Source organism: Meles meles, chromosome 19, assembly GCF_922984935.1.
Source record: "Meles meles chromosome 19, mMelMel3.1 paternal haplotype, whole genome shotgun sequence".
Classification (NCBI taxonomy): Eukaryota; Metazoa; Chordata; class Mammalia; order Carnivora; family Mustelidae; genus Meles; species Meles meles.
Window position 1 is genome coordinate 26,000,457 of NC_060084.1, and position 27,813 is coordinate 26,028,269.

At 43.4% G+C, this 27,813-nt stretch overlaps 1 protein-coding gene across 2 annotated transcripts; it reads right to left on the reverse strand.

Annotated features, from left to right (window-relative positions):
- Positions 1–5,983: 5,983 nt before the first annotated feature.
- On the reverse strand, positions 5,984–27,537 carry GINS3 (GINS complex subunit 3). Of its 2 annotated transcripts, none has more exons than XM_045988155.1 (4): positions 27,485–27,537; positions 15,937–16,190; positions 9,048–9,281; positions 5,984–7,439 (listed from the first exon to the last, which is right to left on the reverse strand). In XM_045988155.1, the coding sequence occupies exons 2-4, from the start codon at positions 16,120–16,122 to the stop codon at positions 7,209–7,211; spliced, it is 651 nt and encodes a 216-aa protein (XP_045844111.1). In that variant the 5' UTR covers positions 16,123–16,190; positions 27,485–27,537; the 3' UTR covers positions 5,984–7,208. The 2 variants fall into 2 exon arrangements, with proteins under 2 accessions (XP_045844111.1, XP_045844110.1); XM_045988154.1 differs by lacking the exon at positions 27,485–27,537 and adding an exon at positions 18,680–18,735.
- Between the last annotated feature and the right edge of the window lie 276 nt (positions 27,538–27,813).

Here is a 27,813-nt window from a genome sequence, read left to right on the forward strand (position 1 = left end):
TAAGCCTCTGCCTTCGGCTCAGCTCATGATCTCAGGGTCCTGGGATGGAGCCCCGCATCGGGCTCTCTGCTCAGCAGGGAGCCTGCTTCTCCCTCTCTCTCTGCCTGCCTCTCTGCCTACTTGTGATCTCTCTCTCTCTCTGTCAAATAAAAAAAAAATCTTAATAAAAAAATATTTAAAAAATCAGCCTCATTAGTGTTAAGTAAAATGCAAATCAGCATCACAGTGAGCTATTTTATACCCATTAAATGGGCAAAAGTTAAGAACTCTAATAATGAGGACAGCTGATCGGAGAGGAGATCGCTACCTTTCAGCACCATCTTGTGAGGTCAAGCAAGTAATTTATCCTACAAGCCAGCAATTTTGCTGTTGGGTGAAACTCACCCCTGAGAAACTCTCAAATAAATGACCCAGATGCATTGAAGAATGTGCACGGTGACGATGTTGATGATAGAGCAAGACCGTAAATGAACCAAATGTCCAGTGTTGAGAGAAGGCTTCTGGAAACCGTGACATGTTCCCACAATAGGCTGTATCATTCAGCGGTGAAAAGGAGCTGCCCCAGGGTGGCTGGAAGCTCAAACCTAAAATTGAGAGAGAGAGGCAAGGTGCATGCAGCGTGGTATTTGACAAAGTTTGAAACCAAACCAAAACAATATATTCATTAGATAGATAACACAAGGGGGTCATAAACATAAAGTCCAGGAGGGTGGCTACTCCAGGGGAAGGGGACAGCAGGGACCATGCAGAAGGAACCCAAAAGCATTGATTATGTTCCAGAACTTAAGTGAAGGGACATTCACGGGTGTTCCTGTTGCAATACTTCACAATCTAAAGATATGGCACATATATTTTTTTACATGTATTGACATGTAAATATAAGATGATAAAAAGTATTTTTTACAGGAGCGCCTGGCTGGCTCAGTCAGTGGAGTGTGCGACTGTTAACCTCAGAGTCATGAGTTTGAGCCCCATGTTGGGTAGAGAGATTACTTACAAAGAAACTAAGTATTTTTCGCAGCCTGTCCTAGTTAATCCTCATGGGCCCCTTTGGCTCTAAGCTACTGCATCACGGCTGCCAGTTTAGCAAGGTCTGATAGGGAACACTCCATTATTCCAATATCTGTTTATTTGGGGGAAGAATTTGGAAAGAGCACGCGTGTCACTGCCTCCAGAACAAATTCTGGGCTGAGAACCCAAAGTGGAGGCCGGAGGCTGGTAAGACAAGGCACCAGGAAAGACCCTGGGGCAGGAGGAAAGAGCCAGATGAGGAACTGTGCTCGACTCAGCACCCTACCACCCCTAGGATCGCTAGAACTCCTTAGGCTGCTCCTTCCTGCACTTTGGCCCAAGTCAGACAGAGAATGAGTGGGTCATCAGGCAGCCATCAACATTACATTTCTGCGAAGGAACAGGGGTAAAACTAAACAAAGGGGTCCCATGGAGAATGCTATCAAGAAGCCACCCCTTTAAGACTTCCCAGAGTTAATGACCACAGCAGAGGTCTGAAAACATCACCTCTTTCCTGAGAGATCTGTTGTGCGGTGCGAGTCCCCACAGAACACTCGTGGGCGAAATGGAAGGAGGTGAGTGTGTTTCAGCTGTAATTAAGTGAGGCAATACCCTCAACGCCACGTAACTCAGCTTCACCATGTTCTCTTTGACAAATACATATAGGGAACCGGACACATTTTTTCCTGTGGTTTGTCTTAGTGCAGTGGCAGAAAAGCCTTTTAAAATCACAACAGCCTATGGAGATAACTAGTCTTTCAAAAATGGAGTTTCTCGGTTTTTATTAATGTCTTTTGAAAAATGCCTTAAACGTTGCCGAACTTCATTTTCACTGCTGGCCAATAAACATGATGTATCATGCTATGTGGACAGCTCCCCCTAAAGATCTTTGAAATGATGTGGACATTCAGCAAGGAGAATCCTCTGGAATGTGGATCAAGGCCTGAGCTGGCTCAAAACCTGAGAAAACCTCTCCTGGACTTCCCAATGATTTGAAAAGAGGCGCATTACTTAATATTTATCTGGAAATCTTGGATAAAGACGTGAACGTGAAATGCTAAATTAGAAAATGACCGTGGCTTTTGAAAAGTTTTGTTAAGTGTTTCGCTTCTGAGCCTACAAGATAGCCGAGTGCCAAGCCCTCTTGCTCCCATTAAGATAAGGCCACTCTCTGGGAACAACTGTTGCCACCTCTTCCAACCGATGGTTCTGGCAAACGCCAACTCTTATTACTGGTTTCTGTCCCCAGTCTTCAAGCGTCAACATGCATCATTCCCACACATTCCCTTCGATAAATCACACCCCCTTTCTCTGACCTGTCTCATTGGTTGCCCTTGAATCTATATATTCCTTAGTCACTCATTTGCTTTTCTGGATCGAAAGAAAAGAAACTCTCCTCAGGGAAGAATGTTCATTGCACAAAGGGAGGCATGGAAATTGTGTGGGAATCAAATAAACTTTCAAGGGTGATACAAGAACAGAGAACGACATAAAGATTTAAAACTCTGGGTTTTTTTTTTTTTCTTAATTAGGCATAGGTGGGAGATGTTTGCAAGGATTAGCTGGTTCTGTGTGCTCCCTTTATGGATTCTGAAACACTAGCAGTTCCCAGGACTATTTTCAGAGCTGTCCTGACACTTGTTAATAACATTGGTGTATAAAGCTGTGCTCTTTTTAAACTCATTTAGACACAAAGAAAATTAGCTAGTATGTGCCAGAAGGGAAAGGGGAGAAAATCAAGTTATTGCTGTCAGAGAGAGAATGCGAAAGCTTTAAGTAAAATCAAAGAGACCTTTTCCCAACAGATCCAAGTACCAGCGAGTGACATTTTCAGGTGAAAAGCTAATATTCTCCCTTTTTGATGTGGTGACCTGCAGCTCGTTCCTGGGCAAGGTCCAACAAGCCCCTAATTGGCCACCCTGACCTACATCAATGCAATGAAACGTTTCCAATAAGCTGAACTCCTGAAATTAACATAGGGAAGAGTCTGATGTTCTTTTTTGCTTTCAAAACCGATTGCCCCCTAAATGCAATGGAGGATTTTAAATTGCATTCTGAACAGGAAAAGGACATTAGTGGAAAAACTGGTGAAATGTGAATAAAGCTTGTGGCTTAGTTAAGAGTTTAATAAATGCACACGGTTACATAAGATGAGGGGGAACGCTGGGTGGAGGATACAGGCTGCCTCTCTATACTATCTTCAGTGGAATGGTGCCCCATCAGTTGACCTGACTCTGATCTCTGAAGAGCAAAAGAGACCTCTGGCTTTGCGGAGGAGCCCCATTTGTACCCTCCCATAAACCACAGCACAGGCAATGGGAGAAGGTACCCTGATATGAGAATGTTTGTGTCCCAAGGAAGGCTGCCAGCCGAGTGGGCTGGGTTACGGTGTCTCTGTGCTAGACAGAAATGCACAGGCCCGGAAAAATCAACAAAATGAGCTCAAACAAAAGCAGGCTGGGTCTGTCACCTTTGTTAATCACTTGCTCTCAGTAGGAGAGTGTGGTTATACATGGTCTCAGGATTCCCCTTGATTCACTATTTTAGTGATTTTATTCACTATTCATTAAGGAGGGGAGTTTACTGCTCACTCAAAATAGTGATATCAAGAGGGAGCAACAGAATTCCAAATTCAGACAATTTCTTTAGGTTTTAGGGTATTTAATTGTCTTTTAGAAATTATCTGTGTGTATTTGAATTACAAAATTTCAGCTTACCCATACGAAGTAAGGATTGTAAGATTAAGTTTCTTATTGTTAAGAATTTATCCTACATTTTGTTCAAGTTATTTCCAGTATAGATTTTTCTTTTAAACACAAAGATATCTGCTTTCAGAAACACACATACAGCCTCTGCACAGTTATTCTCCTTTGCTAAGATGTGTAAAATATTTTCATTTAAGCACAACTGTTTCAAGCATAAAGATGAAAAGCTCTTTTGGAGTTTCTTGAAGGATGGGGGAACAGAACAGACAGACTCACAGTGGGGCTGACCTGAGTAAGTCACTCAATACTTCTGCATTCTGACTGCACTACTTCAGAAGCAGCGTTCCGGAAACTTCTCAGGTCCAGTGGTGCTGAGAGATTAATGAGAAACTCTGTAAGATACTGAGAACTCTCTTAGGCAGAACATGCAATTTTTATTTAAAATAAGAAACAAATTAATTTGGCTACAGAAGCATTAAAAAATTTTTACACCACGGGCGCCTGTGTGGCTCAGTCATTTAAGTATCCGATTCTTGATTTTGGCTCAGGTCATGATCTCAGGGTTTTGAGATTGAGCCCCGCCACAGGCTCCATGGTCAGCGGGGAGTCTGCTGGAGATTCCCTCCGTCTGCCCCTCCTGCTCACTATTTCTCTAAATTAAATAGATAAATCTTTAAAAAAAACAGATTAAAAAAATTTCTATGCCAGATCACTGGGGTTAAGTGAACTTTTTTAATAAAAGGGGTTGGGATGGTGGAATGATCTTTTTCTTGGATTTGGAAGGGTTTTGAGCTGAGAATAAATAAGATCTGACTTATTTTTGAATAAGACCACTGTGGCTGCTATGGTGAGAAGTCTCAAGGTGGGGTGGAGAGTGGGTACAGGGGGCAGTCGGGAGGTGACCACAACCATCCAGTGCGAGACTGGCGGTGGGGAAGACGTGTCAGATAGTACGGGTGATCTGAAGATAGACCCAAAAGACATGGAGAGGAAGGGAAGGGCCAATGAGGCACCCAGGTTTTTGTCCTGTTCAAGAGGGAAGGATGGTGTTGTCAGAAACAGAGAAGACAGAAATTATAGGAGGAGCAGACTGAGGCAGATTAGTTCCATTTCAGCCATGTGAGATCAGACATTGAAGTAGAATGTCAAGTAGGTGGCAGGATCCAAGTCTGGAGTTGGAGGGAGGGTCTGAGCTGTAGATCAAATTTTGGGTAGCACGTAGATGGTATTTAAAAAGCTTGAGATAGGATAAGATGCCCTCACGAGGGAGAACGGCTAGGCTAGGAGAGACCCACGGACTGAGACTGGGGTTATCCAAAGTTCAGAGGTCAAGGAGAGCAGGAGGGATGAACCCAGGAGTCCAGACTTGCCCCCACTCCCCTGGCAGCCCGGCTGGTCCCAGGGAAAAATATGAATGTGGTGAGGTGTTTTCATATAATTAAAGCCTCAGTTACCCGGGAACAGAGCCTTAAGGTTTCCCATCCAAGTACTAACCAGGCCCGACCCTGCTTAGCTTCCGAGATCAGACGAGATCGGGCGCGTTCAGGGTGGTATGGCCGTAGACAACAGAGCCTTAAGGTTAAAGGACACACATTTTCCCGCTATTGATTTTAAGAGCATTTTGCTGTTTGAGTCATTTGTGGACTCATTTTGGAAAACTCCCCTCTTTGAAGGGAACAAATAATGATCTATAAGCCTGATTTGGGGAGGACTGCAGGGGAGAGGGGTAGTAATTGAAAGGCTTGAAGGCAACCTTATAACTGGAAATAGGTTTCAAAAGCTACTTATAATAATCTGTTCGAAATGTAAAACAGGGTATAAATTCTGCACATGCATACCCACTTATTCCCAGCATGTGACTCCAGCATTTTTTTTTCCCAATAAGAGAAAAAAATGGCAGCAGCCTTAGGACAGACTTTAAATACAAAGCTATCTGTGAAAACAGTGAATCCAAAAATGAAACAATACACTTTTCTCCCTATGACTATGCCTCATCTCCGGTCCCTGGCTCTACGCAAACGCCGTGCTAGCAAAGAAAGGCCCACCTTTCTGGGGCACAAATCGTTGCTACAGAGAATGTTCCTCAAATTCATGAGTCTGGTGCAAACAAAAGAGCAGCCACAGAAACATGGATTTAGTTGGGCATTATTGTCAAATACGATCAAAGACAAAATTCTCTAATCGCTTTGTCTGATCATCTGTAGTACTCGAGTTACAGAAATAGTACTTGTACAGAATGTATTCATGTGCAAAACGGATCATTTATTTAGCACCAAAATCAAATTATAAAAACACTGTTTCCATCTTGAAACATGCATTTAAAAAGCCGTTCTGGCATTCTAAGTTTGCAGGGAGACATCTGCACAATTTGGATCCCCAAATCCCTCTATAATTTCTAATAACAAAGACAGTAGTCACTCGTGGGAAGTCGGCGCAGAGACAACTATCCTTCAAATGGGGTGGCCTGCAGGGAACGATGCTTCTTACTCAGGCCAAGGTTTCCGCCTTGATCTCCGGGGAAGAGCTCTGTGCTTGCTGAAACAGATCCTCAGTAAATGGTCAGGAATCCTCTAGGTAATGATGCTGCTGAATTTACTTAAGAGGGAAAACATCAAGGTCTCCCGCCTACTTACATTTGCCCCGTGAAGCTTCTCAAATGGGGGCCCTTCCTAACCAGCCACCCTAAAGCCTGGTTTTCAATATAAGAGCTGGTTCACACCCTTTAATAACTACTTTGCCATTCCAAATGACTCCCTGACAGCTGCTCTAGGGAGGGAAGGACCTGCTGTGCTGGTGGCTCTGAAGATCTCAAGACAAAAGCCAGGCTCAGGTTAACCATTTCCCCTCCAGGCTGCCTGCAGAGATCTGTGCACCTAGACCCCAAAGCCCTGGCCACAGAGGAGGAAGGCAATGTGTAAAAGCCCCTTCAGTAAAAGCTCCACCATTCATCTGCCTGTTCCTTTTTCTTCTTTATTCTTGGTGTGGGGTAACTCCCCATCGGCAGGGGACACAAGTAAGGCTGACATCCTAGGGCTGCTGTCCTCTGAGCACCCATGAGGAAGATGGAGTAGTTACGCTCCCGTGAACATTTGTGAGCAGGCGAAGACAGCCCATTTGTACCTGTCCTTTGGAGCTAGTGAAACTGTGGACATTGGAGGCTAGTACACCCCAGGCACAAGGGATCCCAGTTCCAACTGTACTGCGACGCATGTATTAACTAACCATCCTTCTTTATAAGGGACTTTGGTTTCTCTCCAGCTGGGGGTTCATGGGTTAAGTAGGCCTGGGCTGTGGGTCAGCAGGTTTGGATAGTCTCATATGCCTCATAGGTCAAGGACCTCCTACAGCACATCCTTTCCCACACGGACTGCTGCAGGAAATAAGCCATGACATGGGACACGGTTCTGGTCCTATAGAAGGTCAGCGAGGCTCCTATCAAGGACACACGGAGTGGTTCCCTCCACCAGGAGCACTTCTGTGTTCTTCTCGCCTTCAGTCATCCATGTCAGTCAGTTTTCTCTTCTTATAGTTCTGAACGAGGCTGGAGGCTGTGATCTGAGAAGCCTGCCCCTTCTCCCAACACTGGAAGTCGTTCAGTCCTTTCTGTCCTGTTTGAAACAAGCCCCTCTCCATCTCGTCCAGCCTGGCTACCAGTGCTGAAGTGTCTTCATTGTAAGCGTTCTGGGAGGAGTCCATGATACGGCGAAAACGTCCAACGAATGTCTAAAGGAGAAGGGAATGAGAGAAATCAGATCCATTTTTACCCCTGTACATTTTTGTTCTAAAGATTTTATTTCTAAGTGATCTCTTCACCCTCTTCAAAAGGGGCTTGATCTCACAACCCTGAGATCAAGAGTCACGCGCTCCATCGACGGAGACCGCCAGGTGCTCCATCCCTGAACATCCCTGAGCATTAAATGTCACGAAGGGAAAGTTTGGACTCAGTCGGAAGGAGGTCTGAGGCGACTACCACTCAAGTTGTATCACATTGCCACACCTCAATTTCCCCGTCTGTGAAACAGACTATTAGGAAAATCCAATGGGTTGTGAAGGAAACCAATGAAGGAACACCTGTAAAGCATCTCGCAAATGACTGGCAAGAAGAAGCTCCTCTAAAAGCATTACCTGTTATTGTTATTAGGGACAAAGATCATAATAATGCACAGTGACACGTGCAGACAGGTTTCAACCAGAGAAGATTCCTGATCTAATTGAACGCATTTTCTACTTTTTTCAGTCTGAGAGCAGGACAGAGACACGTGTGATCTAGGAGTGTCACTCCCCACTAGGGCTCCGAGACCAAGCCACGAGCCCTGGCTTCATTTCTTCTACGGCCTTGTGGCGAAGTCACCTTATACGTCAGCAACTTTATAGGACTTCAAAGTGGTGATGGGAAAAGAAAACAAAGAAATCACTAGCCAAAGGCAGTGTTCCAGTTCAAGAACATGTCCTGGAGACACTGTAAGACAAATGGGTTTTCCTCACTTTTAGCTTCCTGCTCACAAGAGTTTCCTAAGCTCCAATGGTCTACAGTCTGTGTATTGGCTTCTTTATCTGAATGAAGAGCAATGAAATGTTTCTTTACTATCCACATTAAAAATTGCACAAGGACACATTAGCCCAACACCGGGCAGAAACGTGTCTTTAGTCACCAGTTCTTATAAAGCTAGAAATGAAGGAGTAAAACAAGAGGTAGAAAAGGAGGTTCCTTCTAATATTAGCAGAATAAAATGTTAAAATAAGGTCATACCTAAAGGATGGTACTATGTGCATCACACTGTCTTGTCCATGGAACATAACAGTAATAGGTACCATTTATTAAATAGCACAATATAATCTCACTGTGATATGGTAATTTTGGCATTATTGTATCTCCACTTAACGGGCGAAAAATTGAGAAGCCTAGAGAGAACAAGTAGCTTGACCAGATCACACCGTGAGGACACAGTGCAGATGCAGAGCCACATCTTAGCCCCAGAGCAAGGGAAGGGAACAAGTAACAGGTACATTCCTGACAGGCGCCTTCCGGCCAGTCCCAGAAATGGGTTGGTACATTTGGGAGCCTGTCCCTTGTTGTCAACCATCATCCCTTTCTTATTTCCAGGACTTTCTGTTGGTCCCAAGTCTTAACAAGCAAATATGAAAAGCTGCAGACCAATCATTTTGAAGTAGGTATATAATCGGCAAACACAGTCTAACTGTCGGCTGACGTGGAATAACAAAAGAACCGTGCAAATGGTACACTTCTCCGAGGAACAGTGAAGTCTGCTGGCGACCATGCCAGCTCCCAGGGCCTGTGCAGTGCCTTAGGTTTTCACATCAATCACTTGCCTGCAAGAGAGACTGGGAAATGTCTGCATTCTCTGGACTGTCGAAATGCAGGAGCTGGGAGCCAAACCCATAGAAATGTGGCCCCAGCTTGTGGAGGTCCACCACATTGGCATCGGCACTGAACACCGTCCTCCAACCTTGTTGGTAGATCTTGGGAAGTTCCACAGAAAGGATCCGCCGCTTGTTGTCAAAAAGTCCCTTGGCCAGCCACAAGGGGAGTTCAAGCTTTGAGCCCTGCATCAGACAAGAACACAGATTTTAACAACAAATCACATAGTAAGCATGTCTGCTAGAAAAGAAATACACACACCCTTGGCAAATATCAGTGTTGGCTGTTCTCCTTGGTGGCAGGGCTACCACGTGCAGAAGTCTGGTTGTGACCTGAAAAACTGAACCGTAGGGGCTCAAGTTTAATGTCATAATGGAATGGTGAGAAATGGATTTATTCAATGAAAGCAAAGTACAGAACAATACCATCGTATTAAGGGAAAGTTTTCTAACTCACAGAAATAAAAACTCCCAATTGCAGATACTTCAGAAATAAAATAAACATTTCTGCTTTCTCTGAATATTCAATATCTATTCCTCATATACATTGACTGGGGGCCTGCTACGTGCTAAGAAAGCACACCCTGGGTGCCAAGGGCTAGATGGAAAATCAGTATCAGCCTGACCTCAGACCACAGGCCCTCTGTATCCCACTTCATAGTTTCAGAGATGACAGAAAAGATAAATCTATATTTTTAAAGCCTTAACAGAATTGGAAAATATGGTGAGGGGGCCACAACTGACCAGAAATTGAGAAATATCCGAAAAAATAAAAGTCAAACCTAACTAAGTCGAAGGAGGTAACAATAGCATAGAACTCTCATGGAGCAGAACTGCTGTAAAAGGCGGGAGAGGCTTTGCAGTGTGTAGGAGCAGAGCTTTTTCCAACCTCCCAGGGCCAGGGAGACAATTGCTGAGTTCAAGGCTTCCAAAGAAGCCAGAATGTAAGGGATCAAGATTTGAGAAGAAAAGGATAGAGAATGAAGTCCAATTTCTGTACCAAATATCAAGAGTAATTGGGTACTAGCTTTAAAACAAATTTTAAAGAATCAAATAGAAATTATAGATCTGAAAAATGCAAGAATTGAACTTTAAGAACTCAACAGAGGGGAGCGCCTGGGTGACCCAGTCAGGTAAGCATCTGATTGTTGATTTCAGCTCAGGTCATGATCTCAGGGTCCCGAGATTGAGCCTCCTGTTGGGATTCTCCCTTTCTCCCTCCCCACTTAAAAAAAACCAAAACCCAATAGATTAAGTTACATTTGACTGGCCTACCAGATTTGACACAGATAGAGGGTCATGAATTTAAAAAAAGGTGAATAGAAAATATCCAACTGAAACATAGAAAGAAAATACAGGAAACAGCATGAGAGATGTGGAATATGGTAGAAAGAAAGAAAGGAAGTAAGTCTAACCTGCATGTAATTTGAAGCCCAGAAAGAGAAGAGGAATAGATTGAAGCAAAGGAAGTATCTGAGAAGAAAATAGTCATGGAATTTCCAAAATTTGAGAGATATCAAATCACAGATTCTAGGAACATTACGAAGCAGGATAAGTATTTTTTTTTTAAGATTTTATTTATTTGACAGACAGATATCACAAGTAGGCAGAGAGGCAGGCAGAGAGAGAGGGGGAAGCAGGCTCCCCGCTGAGCAGAGAGCCCCATGCGGGGCTCGATCCCAGGACCCTGAGATCATGACCTGAGCTGAAGGCAGAGGCTTAACCCACTGAGCCACCCAGATGCCCCCGAAGTAGGATAAATATTAATAAAACCACAACTCAGCACATCTTACTCAAATTGCGGAAAAATGAAAACCTAGAGAAAATCTTAGAAGGCATTGCTGGTGGGGGTGAGAACACATCTTTTACAAGAGGAGCTAGAAGAGTCAAAGCCAACCTCTCAACGGAAACGAAGACACAAAACAATGAAAATGGAATGACATCTTTTATTTTTATTTATTTTTAAAAAGATTTGAGAGAGACAGTACAAGAAGGGGTAGGGCCGGAGGGAAAAGCAGGCTCTCCACTGAGCAGGGAGCCTGATGTAGGGCTCCATGATCATCAACTGAACCAAAGGCCAAAATTTAACTGAAATAGTCAACCAGGTGCCCCTGGAATGACATCTTTTAAAAAGGCCTGAAATAACAGCAAATCTAAAATTCTATACCTGGTGAAAATATACTTTAAAAAGTAATGGGAAAACAAAGATATTTTCACACGGGAAGTGGGCAGAAAGTTAACACAGCAAGCCTCAGACTGCCCTCCTTAGAAAGGCCTGCTTGCAAGGTTGGTCCTTGGTGGGTGTCCTTGAATCTGGGTTTCAGGAAAGTTCCCACTATTCTCAGAATGGATACATGTGCTTCACTGTGCTTAGTTTGCACAATGTGGTTTATGCTGAATACCTGCTTTCCTTCTGGGAGCCTGGAATCTTTGTATATGTTAGGCAGAGTGCCTATGTAACTAGCCCTCAATAAGACCTTGGGTACTGAGTCTCTAATGAGCTTTCCTGGTACACAAATATTTCACACATGTCACAATGCATTACTGGAGAAATTCAGTGCATCCTGTGTGACTCCGCTGGGACTTGAAAGCTTGTATACGGCTTTCTGCAAACTTCATTCTCCACACCCTTTCCCTTTGCTGGTTTTACTCTATATCCTTTTATTGTATTAAAATGTAAACGTAAGAATGACTGTATACTGAGTCCTTTGTGTTCTCTTAGTGAATCATCAAACTGCAGATTGGTCTTGGGGACCCCCTTGTACAGACAGAAATGGAGAATTTATCACCAGAAGACACAGAGTGAGTAAATCTTGAAGAATGAAAATGATCCCAGAAATAAATATGGAAATACAGGACAGACAGTTAACAGTAGGAAGGCAAAAATAAACACAAATATATCAGTAATTAAATTAAATGTAAACAAGTTAAATACACCAATTGGAAAATTGTCTAGCCAAATAAAAACAAAACTCCACTATATGCTCTTAAAAGAGTTGTATCTTTTTTTTTTTTTTAGATTTTATTTATTTATTTGGCAGAGAGAGAGATCACAAGTAGGCAGAGAGGCAGGCTGAGAGAGAGGGGGAAGCAGGCTCCCTGAGGAGCAGAGAGCCCGATGCAGGGCTCGATCCCAGGACCCCAAGATCATGACCCGAGCTGCTTTACCCACTGGGCCACCTGGGCGCCCCAAAAGAGATATATCTTAAATAAAAAGACACAGAAAGATTGAAAAAAATGTCATGCAGATAGTAATCAAAAGAAAGGAGACTAGAGATACAGTAATAAAAGGGTCATCATATCCACAAGAAAAAGATAGGCACCTGTCTAAACTGACAGAAGTAAAAGGAGAAATAGACAAATCCATAATTATAGTGGGAGACTTTGGCATATCTCTTTAGATAAGTAATAGCTAAAAACCCCAATAAGGATCGAGAAATTCTCAACAAAATAGCAAACTTGACCTGACTTCATAATATACATCTATTCAAGTGCATATAGAATGTTTAAGTGGATTTTATGCTGCAGTATAAAGCAAGCTTTAACCTTCAAAAGACTGAAATCTTTCAGACTACAGTCTCTAGCCACAGTTAATGAATTAAACTAGAAATCAAAAACAGAAAAGATGAAAAGCAAAATCCCAACATGTTGGAATTAAGCACTGGTCTTCTAAATAACTATGAGTCAAAGAAGAAATCACAATGGAAATAGAAATTATTTTGAATTCACTGATATGAAAATAAAATACAACAAATCAAAACTTGTGGAATGCAATTAAAGCTGAGCTCAGAGGAAATGCAGAGCTAAAAAATGCATAAAGGAAAGCTGAAAAACCAATCACCTGGGGACCCATCTCAAAATGTATGGGCAAGGTTGTGGGGGGTAGGAAACAATAGAAAATTAAATCCAAAGAAAGTAGCAGTAAAGAACTAATTAAGAACTTAATAATCTAGAAGACAAAGGTAAAAAGAAGAAAACTGACAGAGTTATAAGTTAGTTCTTTTAAAAGACTAATAAAACAGATGAACACATGAGAGGGGAGAGAAAGAGAGAGAGAAGGAAACCATAGGATATTCAACAATAAAGAATAAACAGGGTTGATAGAGGGAGGGAGGTGGGGGATGGGCTAGAAGGGTGATAGACATTAAGGAGGGCACTTGTGATGACACTGGGTATTGTATGTAAGGGATGAATCACTTAATTCTACTCCTGAAACTAATATTGCACTGTATGTTAACTAACCAGAATTTAAACAAAATTTTGAATAAAATAAAAGACTAATGCAATTGATAAACTCCTAGGAAGACTAATGAAAGGAGCATAATTTCTCCATATCAAGAATAAAAACTGGGGCACCTGGGTGGCTCAGTCATTAAGCGTCTGCCTTCAGCTCAGGTCATGATCCCAGGGTCCTGGGACACTGGAATTGAGCCCTGCATCAGCTCCCTGCTCAGCAGGAAACCTGCTTTTCCCTCTCCCACACCCTCTGCTTGTGTTCCTTCTCTCGCTGTCTCTTTCTCTCTGTCAAATAAATAAATATAATCTTTTGTTTGTTTGTTTTAAAAGATTTTATTTATTTATTTAATGGATAGAGTTCACAAGTAAGCAGAGAGGAAGGCAGAGAGAGAGAGAGAGAGGGAAGCAGGCTCCCTGCTGAGCAGAGAGCCTGATGTGCGACTTGATCCCAGGACCCTGAAATCATGACCTGAGCTGAAGGCAGAGGCTTAACCCACGGAGCCATCCAGGTGCCCCTAAATAAATAAAATCTTAAAAAAAAAAAACCCAAATAATAAAAACCAAGACATCAATATAATCCTACAGATGTCAGAAAGATAGTAAAAGGATATTTTGAAGATTATACCACCACATTTGGAAATCTATATGAAATCGTCCAAATTCCTAGGGGAGAAAACAATGTACCAAGAAAAACACAGGAAGAAACAGAAAACCTAAAGAGTCCTGTATCTATGAATGAAATTAAATATGTCATTAAAAAGCTTCCTAGACAAATCTCCCAAACAGAAGAATTCCAAATAATTTATGTAGACACCGCCCCCAAAGAGGTAGAGCATAACTCCCCATTCTTTATGTGTGAGGCTGTGTATAATGACTCCCTTCCAAAAAGAGAACAGTATGGAAAGGTGGAAAAAAGTTAACTTTTTTTGGTGGGGGTGGGGTTGGGGGGAGAGAGAGTAAGGGATGGAGAAAGAGAGAGTGTGTGAGAGAGAGAGAGAGAGAGAGAAAGAGTGAGAGAAAGAGAGAGGTGGGGAGGGGCAGAGGGAGAGGGAGAGAATCCTAAGCAGGCTCCATTCCCAGAACAGAGCCTAACTCCGGGCTCACCCCACGACTCTGAGATCACGATCTGAGACGAAATCAAGAGTTGGATGCTTAAGCAGCTGAGTCACCCAGGAGCCCTGGAAAAAGGAACTTTGTGGTGAAGAATCCTGACAAACACTACCTTAGCCAGGTGATGGAGGTTCCTATCGGTGACAAACCACACCGACACTATATGCTCTTGATATGCCACCATGAAAATAGCACTTCACCTCTGTGATCTCCTCCTCAAATCAGTCTAACCATGAGGGAATCATCAGACAAATCCCAACTGAGGAACATTCCACAAATTACCTGACCGGCACTCCACAAAACTGTCATGGTCATTAAAAACAAGGAAAATCTGATCAACTATCACAGCCAAGAGCAGCCCAAGGATATGGGATACTAAGTACAACGGGGGTGACCTGGATGGAATCCTGGAACACAAAAAAGGCCATCTGGTAAAACAAAGGCAATATAAATAACATATGGGCAGCACATCTCTGCTTACAAGTGTGTATGAGAACACAATCCTTCTGACTATAATGCAAAGCTAAGAAATAACGTCTTAATTTTCTACAAATCAAAAAAACAAGCTCACGATTATTATTTTAAAACACAGAGGCAAATCCTGAAGAAACTCTTTTAAAAAGTCGACAGACCAGGTGGACCTGGCAAGGAAAACTGGGGGTAAAGCAAGGCAGGGCCCCCCAATTTTTGTTAGAAATTTTGTCAGTACCATTTGACCTTTCAAACTTTGTATATGGATTACTTTGATAAAAATGGAAAGAAACATGCCAAACTAACACACCCATCCAAGCAAAATGTAGGTTAAAGAGGAAAGAACAGAATAACCACCTCGAGCCCGTTTCTGGGGCGAACCAGCTTGTGAAGTCCCACAGCTCGAGGCTCCAATCCTAAGCTCACCACGGGCAGTGGGACCCTGAGCAAGTTACACAACCTTTCTGGGCTTCAGATTCCTGTTGTGTAACCAGATCTAACTATAGGGTCATGGAAAGATTAAAGGAGTCACGGAAGGGAAGATTTCCTCCCCTACACCATCCACGCCGGGCACTAAAGCCCTCGGTAGACGGTTGCGGAGACCGTCGTCGCTGCGCAGGAATGAATTAGCAATTTGCGGTTCCCAGACGTATCACATCCTCTTACAGAACCCAAAGCTGTCGTTTTAAGACAAACGTGATCAGAACCCCGATCCTGAAGTCGTCAGTAGTAGCCGGTCCTTTCAGCCTAGACACAAGGCGGGGCGGGTGGGGCCACTGCTCAATTCGGACGGCTTCAAAAATGGTATCAGACCACCTAGGATAAATTCGGTTTCACACAAGAGGCCACCGCTAAGAAACCGCTTCAGCACGCGGAAACCAGCGGTTATAACTCGCTTGTGCATAGGGCCCACCTCCCCCCTCCCCCAAACGACAAATCCCAGGGGGGATCATGGTTTCCGCGCGGCGGCCACGCCCCACGGGAACTGTAGTCTTTCCCGGGAAACGCGCGTGGGAAGGCTGACCTGAGGGATCGCGTGGCCAGTCTCGGGCCCTCCGCTCCGCTCCAGAAAGAAAGCGCCGAGGCGAGGCATGGGGGTCTCTGTGCGCACCGGGAGCTTCTCGTGGGACATCAGGATGTCGTCCAAGGATAGAAAGTTTTCCTCAGGCCCCAGCGCGCCCGACTCCACCCGGAAATAAGCCTCAGACATGGCGGCGGCGGCGCCTTGAACTTCTTCGCTTCCACTCGTGTGGTGCCGGGAGTCCGAGACGTAAAAGCCTGAAAAAGCGGATGCTGGTCAAGGTTGTGCAGACTGTGGAGATTTGCTGTGGCAGCCAGGCTGATTGAAAATTTTCCCGCTCTGCGGACGGGCCAGACTGGAGCAATCGATCCCGGCGGGCCTGCCCAGGCAGAAACAATCGACAGCTGCGGGCTTGGTCCCACGTGATCAGGGGCGGGGCGTAGCCTCTACCTGCGGCCTGGGAAGATTTGTTCCTAGCGGAGTGTGAGCTCAGTGTGGGAACTTATCATTTTTTTTTTTTGGAAAGATTTTATTTATTTGACAGAAAGAGGGAGAGCACAGCAGGGGGAACAGTAGGCAGAGGGAGAAGCAGACTTTCCGCTAAGTGGAGACCCTGATATGGGGCTTGATCTCGGACCTTGGGATCATGACCTCAGCGGAAGGCAGAGGCCGAACCCACGGAAGCACCCAGGTGCCCCACAGTGTGGGAAATTTAAAAAGGAGCTGGAAATGCCCATTGAAGGGTCTGGATGATTTGTACTAGATTTTGTTTGTGTGATCCTTTAAATGTTTACATGAAGTTAAAAACACTTATCAACGCGTTTGGGGGCTTATAAGTGGGCATCATTGTGGCCTCCGCTCAGGCCTGATCAAGTCAGACCTATTTACAACAGTTTTGTTACTGAATCTGTTAATCTTCCTACTTCAAAGAAATATTAGAAAAACAAAAAAATAAAACCTCCAGCACTATCCCCAGATAGTCATGGACTGTTTGTAATATTTTGGCATGGGTAAGGGATGGAGTTGGAGGAGATGGGGGAAAGCACTGGGCTATGTCTGGCTCACAAAGGTCCTGAGTTTACACCTTTCCACCCACTAGAAATCTCCTTTTGCGGCTCTTAATTTGAATCCTTAAAAGAGGAAATCTGATTGGCCCAGTTTGTCTTTTTGAAGAAGGTGGTAAGAGTCCTGTGTTGCCAGCCACCCTATAGACTGGATGAGTATCTGTGTCAGGTGCAATCCCTTGTCTAGTTGGGGGAAAGGGGTAGGGAAGGGATCATGGTTATGTGAAAATTAATAGAGAAACCTCACAAAAATGGAGTCAGGAGATTCAGCAGGGGGAGCTCTCCTGCCCTACCACTCTTTGCTTATTGCAAATCCAACAGGGAGAGAAGGACTTTGCACATGGATACAATTTTACTACCTAAGTAAGAGGAAGAAAGGCTTTCCTCCAAAGGCCCAGGCAATGAGAAATAGTCCCGACTCAGCCAATGAGAAGCCACTGTATTTGAACTCCCATTTTATTCCAATGGATTTCTTGTTTATAACAGCTTCCCCAAGTGCCCCTCTCCTCCATAAATGAGCCAAGTCTCATGTGTTCTCTGGTCTTGTCTTTGGTTTTGCCATACCTTGCTTGCCCTGGATGGGCATTGACTGCTAAAAATATAAACCTATTTTTTGCTGGTAAAATAACTGGCAGTTTTATTTTTGAGGTTGACAGTTATATGCCAGCAGACTTGGCCACAGTCGCCCCTGTGGACAGTGGCAGTGTTAAGAAATGCACTGTAGAACTTCATACAGAAAGGCATTTTCTGGGGTTAGGACAGCTATGAGCAAGGGGCTCATGGGAAGGAAGATATGTATTAGTCATGTTTCTTGCTGCATTTTAGGGCGCCATGACATCTTGGGGCCTTTGACCCCCTCCACCTCAGGAGCTGTCCCTCTTTGGATGAGCTAATGCCTAGAGTAACAAACAATTTGCCTGGGAACACACCTTCCATTGACCAAATGGTTGAGAGCCTATATCCCCAACCACTTCTTTTAACTCTCACCAAGCCAACAGTTCCCCTGTCCTAAATCATTCCAGGGCTGAGTACTGGACAATGAGAGACACCTTTTATAGCCCAGAGCCCATAGACATTATTCAAAGTATCCCATTCTAAGCTTGCTCAAATTTGCCTACTCTGTCTCATTCATTTCTTCCTGCAGAAACCACATTAGAGGCTCTGGGTCATGCTCTCCCTTTCACTCCTTTTGCTTCTTCCTGACCCTGGTACTTCCTTGTGTGGCTCTGAATGGCAAGATGTGCCCCCTTTCTCTTGGGAATGGTGAGCAATAAAACTTGTTTCAATGGCACTGACCACTCTGTCACCTTATGAATTAAATCCTGGTGTAACTGAAACAAGAGATGGTGGGGGGAATTGGGGCCAAACTGTGGAAAGACTTCAGTACTAAGTTTAGGCTATTCCATAGGAAATAGAAAACAGTTAGATTTTTGAGCAAGTGACAACATAAATCTGGCAGTGGGGTGAAGAAGAGAGTGATTTGATACAGGGAAGTCAGTTTGGAAGTTCAGGGGGCCACACCTTGCAGCTAATTGGATATAGGAAGAGAAGGGCAGAGAGAGGTCAAAGGTAATTCGAGTTTTTAACCTGGCTGACCAGGTGGATGGAGATGTCACTAACAGATACAGAGCACAGGAATATGGGCAACGTGGGGCCACAGATGAGTCTGGGATGGCACTTACAGTGGAGTCCAGGGACCACTAGACGGTAGGTTTGCAGCTCTATGGAGAAACCAGCAGTGAACCTTTAGTTTGGCCTCTGTTCAGAGGCAGTTACAGGACAGCCTTGAACTTGATCATATTTTCAATGTTCAGTTCGCTATACTGTCCAATGGAAAAGTAAACATAATTCATAGTCAGAATTTATAATTTGATGAAGTGACTGTAGGACCGATACAGTGAGTGTGTTAATTTGTCTAATTGAAGGCAATGCAGTTGTTTACTGATAAGGCCAGTAAACTATTTTTGATGTTGAAACCATTAAGATGGATGATTAATGATTTATCAGTGCCAAAAAAGGCATTATTTTTGTACAGAGACCATTGGCTCTAAACTCAAATACCACCGCTATTTTAGTACTAAAGTAACAGGCCAGTGTTTAAGATAAAATCGAATTATCTTGTTTTTCTTCTGTGATGTCTTGGCTCACCATGAAACTCATTCACTGCTTATGTATTTTTGCTCTATTTAATCTGTCCTCTTTTTGAACTACTGAGTAAGCCAGAAAAGTGAAATTAAAGTTTGAGCTTGGGATGCTAAATACATTAATTCACTTGACACAAGCGGTACATAGTTTATCAAGCATAGATCTCTTTATAGCCTATATTTTAAGAGCCAGGAGTGTTCCTTTTCCCTCTGAAACCTCTGAAAGCTTGTGTTCCTTACTACCCAGCCAATCAATCTATGTACCAGAATTGCACTAGACAGAATTTCAACATATTTATGATATTCAGAGTGTGTTCAATATATTTACCATATACAGAATTTCAGTATTCCGAAGGTGTCTGCTGGATCCCTGGAAAAAAAAAACCCCACTAATTTTCCCAGTGTCGTCAAGATCGCAGAATCCTAGAACCGTGGGACACACACAGGCTCTAGATCAGCAAAACCACAAGCAGCTTTAAATCTGTTCTTTTGAATGCTGTTGCTTTCTAAATTTTTTCCACTGAGTGGGGACGCTGTGATGCAAGCGACAGAGATCCAGATCAAGGGGACGGGGGAGGATCTATGGAGGGATTAAAAAAAAAGAAGAAGAAATATATTGGACTCCATCCTTCCAGTTGCTTCCTAGGCCAAAAGTTCTAGGGTTTTTCTTGATTCATCTTGTCTTATACTCTGTAACTGGTCCATCAGCAAATGTTGGCTTTGTCTTCATAATATTTCTAGAATTTGGTTATTTCTCATCACTGTGGTCCACACCAACAATTATGTTGCTCTTGCTTGGATTTTTGCAACAGCTTCCCGTCTAGTCTTGCTTTTGCCCATGACCTCCTTATGGTTGAAATCTCCAAGCGTGCTCATTTCTCCGGGCTTGGCCCTGTCTGTTCCTACTCCCTGAATTGCCTTTTTTTTTCTCTATTGAATTTCCACATGGGTGGTCCCTTTCAGGTCTTTGTATTCAAAGTCATCCTGTCAATAAGGCCTCCCTCATCACTGTATCTAAAATTTTAGCCCTCCCCAACTGTCTCTCGCTCTCGCTTTTCCCTTTAGGATGATCACTCTCTTATGTACTATATATTTTCCTTTTTAAATTATTTTTATTTATTTGTCTGAGAGAGGGAGAAAGAGAGAACAGGGGGAGCAGCATGCAGTAGGAGAGGGAGAAGTAGACTCCCCGCTGAGCAGGGAGCCTGATGCGGAACTCCATTCCAGGACCCTGGGAACATGACCTGAGCTGGAGACAGATGCTTAGCCCACGGAGCCCCCCGGGCCTCCCTATATTTTATTCTTTTCCTTGTTGCTGTCTGTCACCCCTACTTGAACACTAGCTTGATGAGGGCAAGGATTCTTGAGGTGTATTTTTCATTACTATATCCCCACTTCCTCATGCATATCAGGCACTTCATAAATATTCATTGAATTGATTAGTGGTTCTTTATTTATAGGGGTGATATTTTCCTCTAAAACATAGATGAACCATGAGAGACTATGACTCTGAAAAACAACCTGAGGGTTTTGAAGGGGTGGGGGGTGGGAGGTTGGGGAACCAGGTGGAGGGTAATAGAGAGGGCACGTATTGCATGGAGCACTGGGTATGGTGCAAAAACAATGAATACTGTTACGCTGAAAATAAAAAAAAAAAAAACATTAGGCAAAAAACAATGAATCAATTTTAAGCAAATAATAGTACAAGTGATGAGCACCTATTACCATAGTCACAAAGCACAGTAGTGAAACACAGAGAGCACTGAATTAAAGTGGTAAGAAAATTGAGGCGCCTGGGTGGCTCAGTCAGCTAAGCATCTGAATCTTGATTTTGGCTCAGCTCATGGACTCAGAGTCGTGAAATTGAGCCCCACATTAGGTTCCGTGCTCAGTGGGGAGTCTGCTTGAGATCCTCTTTCTCCTTCTCTCTCCAGCCCTCCCCCCTCGCTTACACACACTTTCTCTCTGAAATAACTAACTAACTAACTAAATAAAACTTTTTTAAAAAGTAGTATCTTAAAATCTTAAAACAAAATAGTTTGCCAAGGTACAGATTAGTTTACATAAACTTCTAGATTTGTGGACTAAAGTCATTGCTAAATGCCTTAAAGAAAACTCATTAGTTGAGCTCTCCTGATTCAAAGTTGTTGAAGTTTTAGTAGAACTACACTGAATTTTACCTTCACGCCAACTGTAAATAATGAATGCGTAAGCAAAAGGAGTGAACGGGATTTAAAATGGTTTAACCCCCGACCCACGGAACACAGCGGCTGTTTATACTCAACTGCTGTGTGACTGCTGGGATCCAACAGGCCTGGATAGAGTCCACTTCAGTTAGCTTTGTGACCTTGGAGTAGTTACCCATCTGAACCATAGTTTTTGCACCTGTAAAATGAGGACAATGATGGTAGGACTGGAATGAATGAGCCAATATACACAGAGCACTTAGCTCAGGGCCTGGCCCATACATAGCAAGGGCTCAGTAAATGTCCTTCTTACTGTCATTATTCAGATGCTATGTCCTCTGCACCTCAGATGACACCTGGCACATAGCACACACTCTGAGGCTCAAGGCTATCATCATTCATTACTATTGTCATTGATCTAGGCATGGCTACACTTGCCTCCCCGTCAATTCACGTTTCAAAAGGACTTGAAGAGGACAGATCGGTAGTCTTCAACTTCTTCCTACAAAGATTCATATAGAACTTATCTTTCCTGAGTTCAAATTATTAAAGGTGCCTTTTTTTTTTCATTTTTTGCTATTACAGTACTATGTTTGAAATGTCATTATGTAAGGTTAATGGATTTAAATCACTGGAGTTCATTTTTGCATAATTTAAATGTTCTTTTGGTTGAGCTATTTCTTGAGCACTGCTCCACACGCCTTCAATGAGATCAAAATAAATTGATAGGCATGATGCGACCTTATGTGTGGGCAGTGCTGATTTTGGATTCTTCCCACAGTCTTTAGCAGTACGAGGAGACACTGTAAACCCATCGCATGCATCCAGAGAGACTCAGTGTGTGTGTCACCCTCCTAACTTGGCAAAGGAGCAGCGATCACATCGTTATAATCAAGGTGCTTGTTTGATCCAACTTTTCTTTTTCTGTATTCCCAGCGCCATAAAAATACCCCTTCCTTGCGTTTCTATATTTTCATCTTTTTTGGGGGGTAATCTTTATATAATTTCAACATGATCTGATAGCCAGAGTTTCCCTCAGTCCAAAATGGGTGGAGTGGCAAGTAAATTCATTAGTATGAGAAGAATATGGGGGAAGAAGAGCCATCATTTATCTGTCGAGAGGATCTGAGGCTGCAGGTCCTCCTCGTGTGGACCCAGAAAAAGATACAATGTGTTCTGGACTGCCTAGGAGGCTGGTGTCCAGTGGAGGAACTAGTAAGATGAGGTGATAAAATCTATGATAGAACCGTGTTCAAAATACTGTGGAAGCTCAGAAAGAGTGGTGAAATCTGACCTAGACAGAATAGGGGTTCATGAAGGCTTGACAAAGGAAGGTGCATAAGAATGGGGCCTCTGGGTGTGAGGAGGACTTTTGTAGCAGCCCACAGACGGGAGGAGGGGGTCATTCCAGACCCAAGGATCAACTCTGAGCAAAGGGGTGGGATTGTGACAGTTCAAGATGAAACTTCTTTCCTTTCAAAGGATCCCCTCCTCTTGCCTTGCATATGTGAGTTAATGGCTCCACCATTCACCTGATTACCCATGTCTATCTGGCAAGTCACAGGAAAACTCAATTCAAACCGGCTTAAATGTCTGGGGATTTCTAGACTCCATAACTGGGGAGCCCAGGACTTCACAGTGGATTCAACAGCCCAAGGGTGTCCCTGGGAATCTATCTTTGCTTTGCTCTGCCTACAGTCGGCTCTAGTCTATGGCTCTTTTCCCTGGAATTACGAAATATTTGCCAGTGAAGTCAGGCCTACAAGCTTCCTTGTTCTTGTTTAGTGGGGAAGAGCATTCAGTCTTAGCCTTCCAGTGGAGGGTTCTGACATTCCCCTTCACTGACAATGTTTAGACCACGTGCTCACTCCTGAACCAAAAACTACAGCCAGACCATTGCAATATGCTAATTAGTGTAAGTCAGCCAAAGCCCACCATTAATGCTGAGACAAGGTGAGCTTCCCCAAGCACGGGGGCTACACAATAGGGAAATCTGGGGTCAATTCTGGAGTGTTCTCCTGATGGGGGAAGCTGGGTAGGAAACAAATAAACGTGCACTACAATCACCACCCAGTCAGGAACCTGGGAGAATTCAGTATTGCTTCCTTTCTCGCTTCCCCATGTCCAACTGGTCAGTACAGTCTACTGATTCTACAGTCTTACATTCTTTTCTCTGTCCTGTTGCTCTTGTTTAAGTCCTCATCTTTTCTTACCCATACTCTAAAAATCCCTTCTGACTGGTTTTTTTCTCTGTCTCTACTGTCTTCTTCCTCCAAAGTCCCTTTGTACCTCTCTGGCAGTGATCTTCTGTCCAAAAGATTTGATGCAGTTACTCCCAGCTTAAAGCCCAAATCACCCCCTATTGATTACAGAATACATTCTAAACTCCTCAGTAAGTCTTAGGTGTCTTTTAAGAACAGTGTATTAGTTTGTGAGGGCTACCGTCACAAAGTACTGCAGCCTGGGTGGCTTAACCAACAGCAGTCTCTCTCACGGGCCTAGAGGCTGCAAGTCTAAGTTCAAGGTATCAGCAGGGTTTGTTTCTTCTGAGGCTCTTTTCCTTGGTTTGCAGATGGTCACCACCTTGCTGTGTCCTCACATGGCCTTTCCTCTGTACATGCACATCCTTGCTGACTCTTCCTCTTTTTTTTTTTTTAAGATTTTATTTATTTACTTCAGAGAGAGAGAGAGGAAGAAGAGAGGGAGAGGGACAAGCAGACTCCATGCTGAGCACAGGGCCCAACACGGGGCTTGAGCTCATAATTCTGAGATCATAACCTGAGCCGAATGAAGAGTTGGATGCTTAACTGACTGGACCACCCAGACCCCCCTCTCTTCCTCTTCTTATACAGACACCAGTACTGTTGGATCAGGGCCCCACCATTATGACCTCATTTAACATTAAAGGCCTGGGCTTACTTGCAGAAGACAGAATAAAATTGGGAGGAGGTCCAAAAGATTAGCATGGGCCCTTGCAAGGACCACGTGACTTTGTGAAGCATCCTGTATTCTTCACAGTATGACCCAGAGGCTGCGCACTAATCACAGAGAGGGAAATGAACTTCTACAGTGGAGAAATCGGCTAGTCACCACCACATGGAAGTGCTCAAACCTAACACATGAATAATGGGGCAGTCTCTGTGCTATAGATTTGCAGTATATGTGCTGACCCACCTAGCATTCCAACCTGAATCCAGTCAAGTGTCTGGACATCACATTCTCATTCCCCAAGCTTGTTTGCTCATGCCTCAGTGTCTTTGCTTATGCTGTTCCCTCTGCTTAGATTGCCATTCCCTCCTTGGTGCACCCAGCTAGGCTTCATGCTTTCTTTACTGATCAACTCAGCTCAAAGCCTTCTCTAACCTCCAGGTGCAGCTTAGCTCCTTTTCTTTCCCTCTTTCTTTCTTTCTATCTTTACTATAGAGAGAATGTCTACAGGACACATGGGGCTGAATCCCAGGACCTTGGGATCATGACCTGAATCAAAGGCAGATGCCTAACCAACTGAGCCAACCAGGCACCCTTAAATTTGATTTCATTTCAAGCAAAGTTTAAACTCATCTTAAAACCCAGCAACTACGACAACAAAATCCTTTCTTTTACCTATCAGATTGGCAAAGATTTTAAAAATTTGAGAAGACACTGTGTTGAATGTGACTATAAATTGGTCCAACCACTTTGGAGGATAATTCAGCCACTATCAAGATATAAAGTGAACATATTTTTTTTTTAAGATTTTACTTATTTATTTGACACAGAGAGACACAGCGAGAGAGGGAACACAGCAGGGGGAGTGGGAGAGGGAGAAGCAGGCTTCCGCTGAGCAGGGAGCCTGATGTGGGGCTTGATCCCAAGACTCTGGGATCATGACCTGGGGCAAAGGCAGGCGCTTAATGACTGAGCCACCCAGGTGCCCCTAAAGTGAACATATTTTTAATGCAATAATTCTATTTCTAGGATTTTTTCCTATAGTTTCCTGTGCATGTGTGAAAAGATATGTACAAGGACATTCATTGAAGCATTGTTGCTAATAATAGCAAAAGATCAGAATCAAGTAAAAGCCTACTGATAGGACACTGGTAAAATAAATTAAGGAGATTTTACTATAGACTATTACAAAACCATTAAAAAGAATAAGGCAGATCCTATTACTGATTGGTAGGATATCCAAGTTATTTCCTTTTCAAAAAACCATTGATGAGGGCACCTGGGTGCTCAGTTGGTTAAGCGACTACCTTTGGCTCAGGTCATGATCCTGGAGTCCCAGGTTTGAGTCTCGCATTAGACTCCCTGCTCAGCAAGGGGTTTGCTTCTCCCTCTGGCTCTCCCCCACTCAAGCTCTCTCTCTCTCTCTTAAAAAAATAAATAAAATCTTAGAACAACAACAAAAAAATCCATTGGTGATTTTATGGACAAAGATAACACTAACTGATAAAGAATGTAAGCCAAAAGTATACTTCTGGAGCAATTAACTTTAAATATTATTTACTCAGTACTACTTCTAGGAGAGATTAAGTAAAATTAGTGATATAAGCCAAATGATGTAGGAATCAAATTTGGTGTGCATAATGCTCTTCACATCTTCAAAAGAATTAAGAAATTCTTTGAAGAAAACCAGCAAGAATGTTTATCAAACACTGGTCACTGGTTCTAGACAAATTGCAGGCCCTCTTGATTTTGACACCAGCTTTCCCCATTAAAAAAAAAAAAGGAAGGAAATCCTCAGCTGAAATATCTCATGACTGAGAGGGTTTTTTTTTAAACTTTTTTAAAAAAAGATTTTATTTATTTATTTGACAGAGATCACAAGTAGGCAGAGAGGCAGGCAGAGAGAGAGGGAAGCAGGCTCCCCAGCGAGCAGAGAGCCTGATGCAGGGCTCGATCCAAGGACCCTGAGATCATGACCTAAGCCAAAGGCAGAGGCTTTAACCCACTGAGCCATGCAGGGGCCCCTTATGTTCTTTTTGAAAAAAAAAAAAATTTTTTTGAAGATTTATTTATTTATTTTAGAGATCGAGAGAGAGAGAGAGAGAGAGAAAGAATAGGGACAGAAGGGGGAGAGAGAGAGAGAATCCTCAAGCAGACTCCCCCCTCCTCCATGTAGAGCCCAGCATGGGGCTCAATCTCATGACCTTGAGATCATGACCTGAGCCGAAATCAAGGGTCAGATGCTTAACTGGTTGAGCCATCCAGGTGCCCCCTAAAAGTTGTGTTCTTAAGTGAAGCAACAGCAACAGCAATAACACTGTGAGAAGGCAAGAAAAAGAAATAGAAGACATACAACTTAGGAAGGAAGAAATAAAACTCCTTTTATGCAGAAAAAGTAATGACAAACACCAAATCCTGTGAGGGTGCAAAGAATTTGGTTGCGGGTGGAAATGCAAAGTGGTTAAAATAGAAGTTTGGCAATTTCTTATAAAATTAAACATAAAATTACCATATGGCCCAGCAATTATACTCTCGGGCATTTACCCAAAAGAAATGAAAACTTACGTTGACACAAAAACTTGTGCATGAATGTTCATAGCAGCTTGATTCATAAGGGCCCCACGCTGAAAACCACCCAGATGTCTTCCAACAGATTAATAGTTAAGTAAACGGTGCTACATCCATACTGGGGGACTCTGCTCAGCAATAAAAAGGAAAAAACTGGGGGCGGTGGCTCAGTGGGTTAAGCCGCTGCCTTCGGCTCAGGTCATGATCTCGGGGTCCTGGGATCGAGTCCCGCATCGGGCTCTCTGCTCAGCAGGGAGCCTGCTTCCCTCTCTCTCTCTGCCTGCCTCTCTGCTTACCTCTCTGCCTACTTGTGATCTGTGTCTGTCAAATAAATAAATAAAATCTTTAAAAAAAAAAAAAAAGGAAAAAACTGGGGCGCCTGGGTGGCTCAGTCAGGTTAAGATTTGTGCTTAGGTCATGATATCAGGGTCGGAAGATCAAGTCTTACATAGGGCTCAACGCTCAGTGGGGAGTCTGCTTGTCCCTCTCCCTCTGCCCCTCCCCTGTTTCCCACCCGTGTGCTCTTTCTCTTTTTCAAAGAAAGAAAGAAATTCTTAAAAAGAAAAAAAAAAGGAATAAAGTGCTCAGACATGCAACAGTTTAGATGAATCTCCAGGAAATTATGATAAGAGAAAAAGAACTAATACCAAAGGTCACTTACCATATGGTTCCACTTATGTAACATTTTTGAAAAGACAAAATTCTGGGGTTGCCTGGTGCCTGGCTGGTTCAGTGGGTAGAGCGTGCCCGACTCTTGATCTTGGGGTTGTGAGCTCGAGCCCCACACTGGGTGCAGAGCTTGCTTTAAAAATTAAAATTTAAACTAAAAAAAAAAAGAGAGAGAGAGAAGATAACATTTTAGAAATAGAGACGAGATTTGTGTTTGCCAAGGATTCAGGATGAGGAAGGGGCTGGGAGGGAGTCAGGTATGGTTATAAAAGCATCCCCAAAAGAGATGTTTGTGGTGATGGAGCTGTTCTGTCCTCCCTG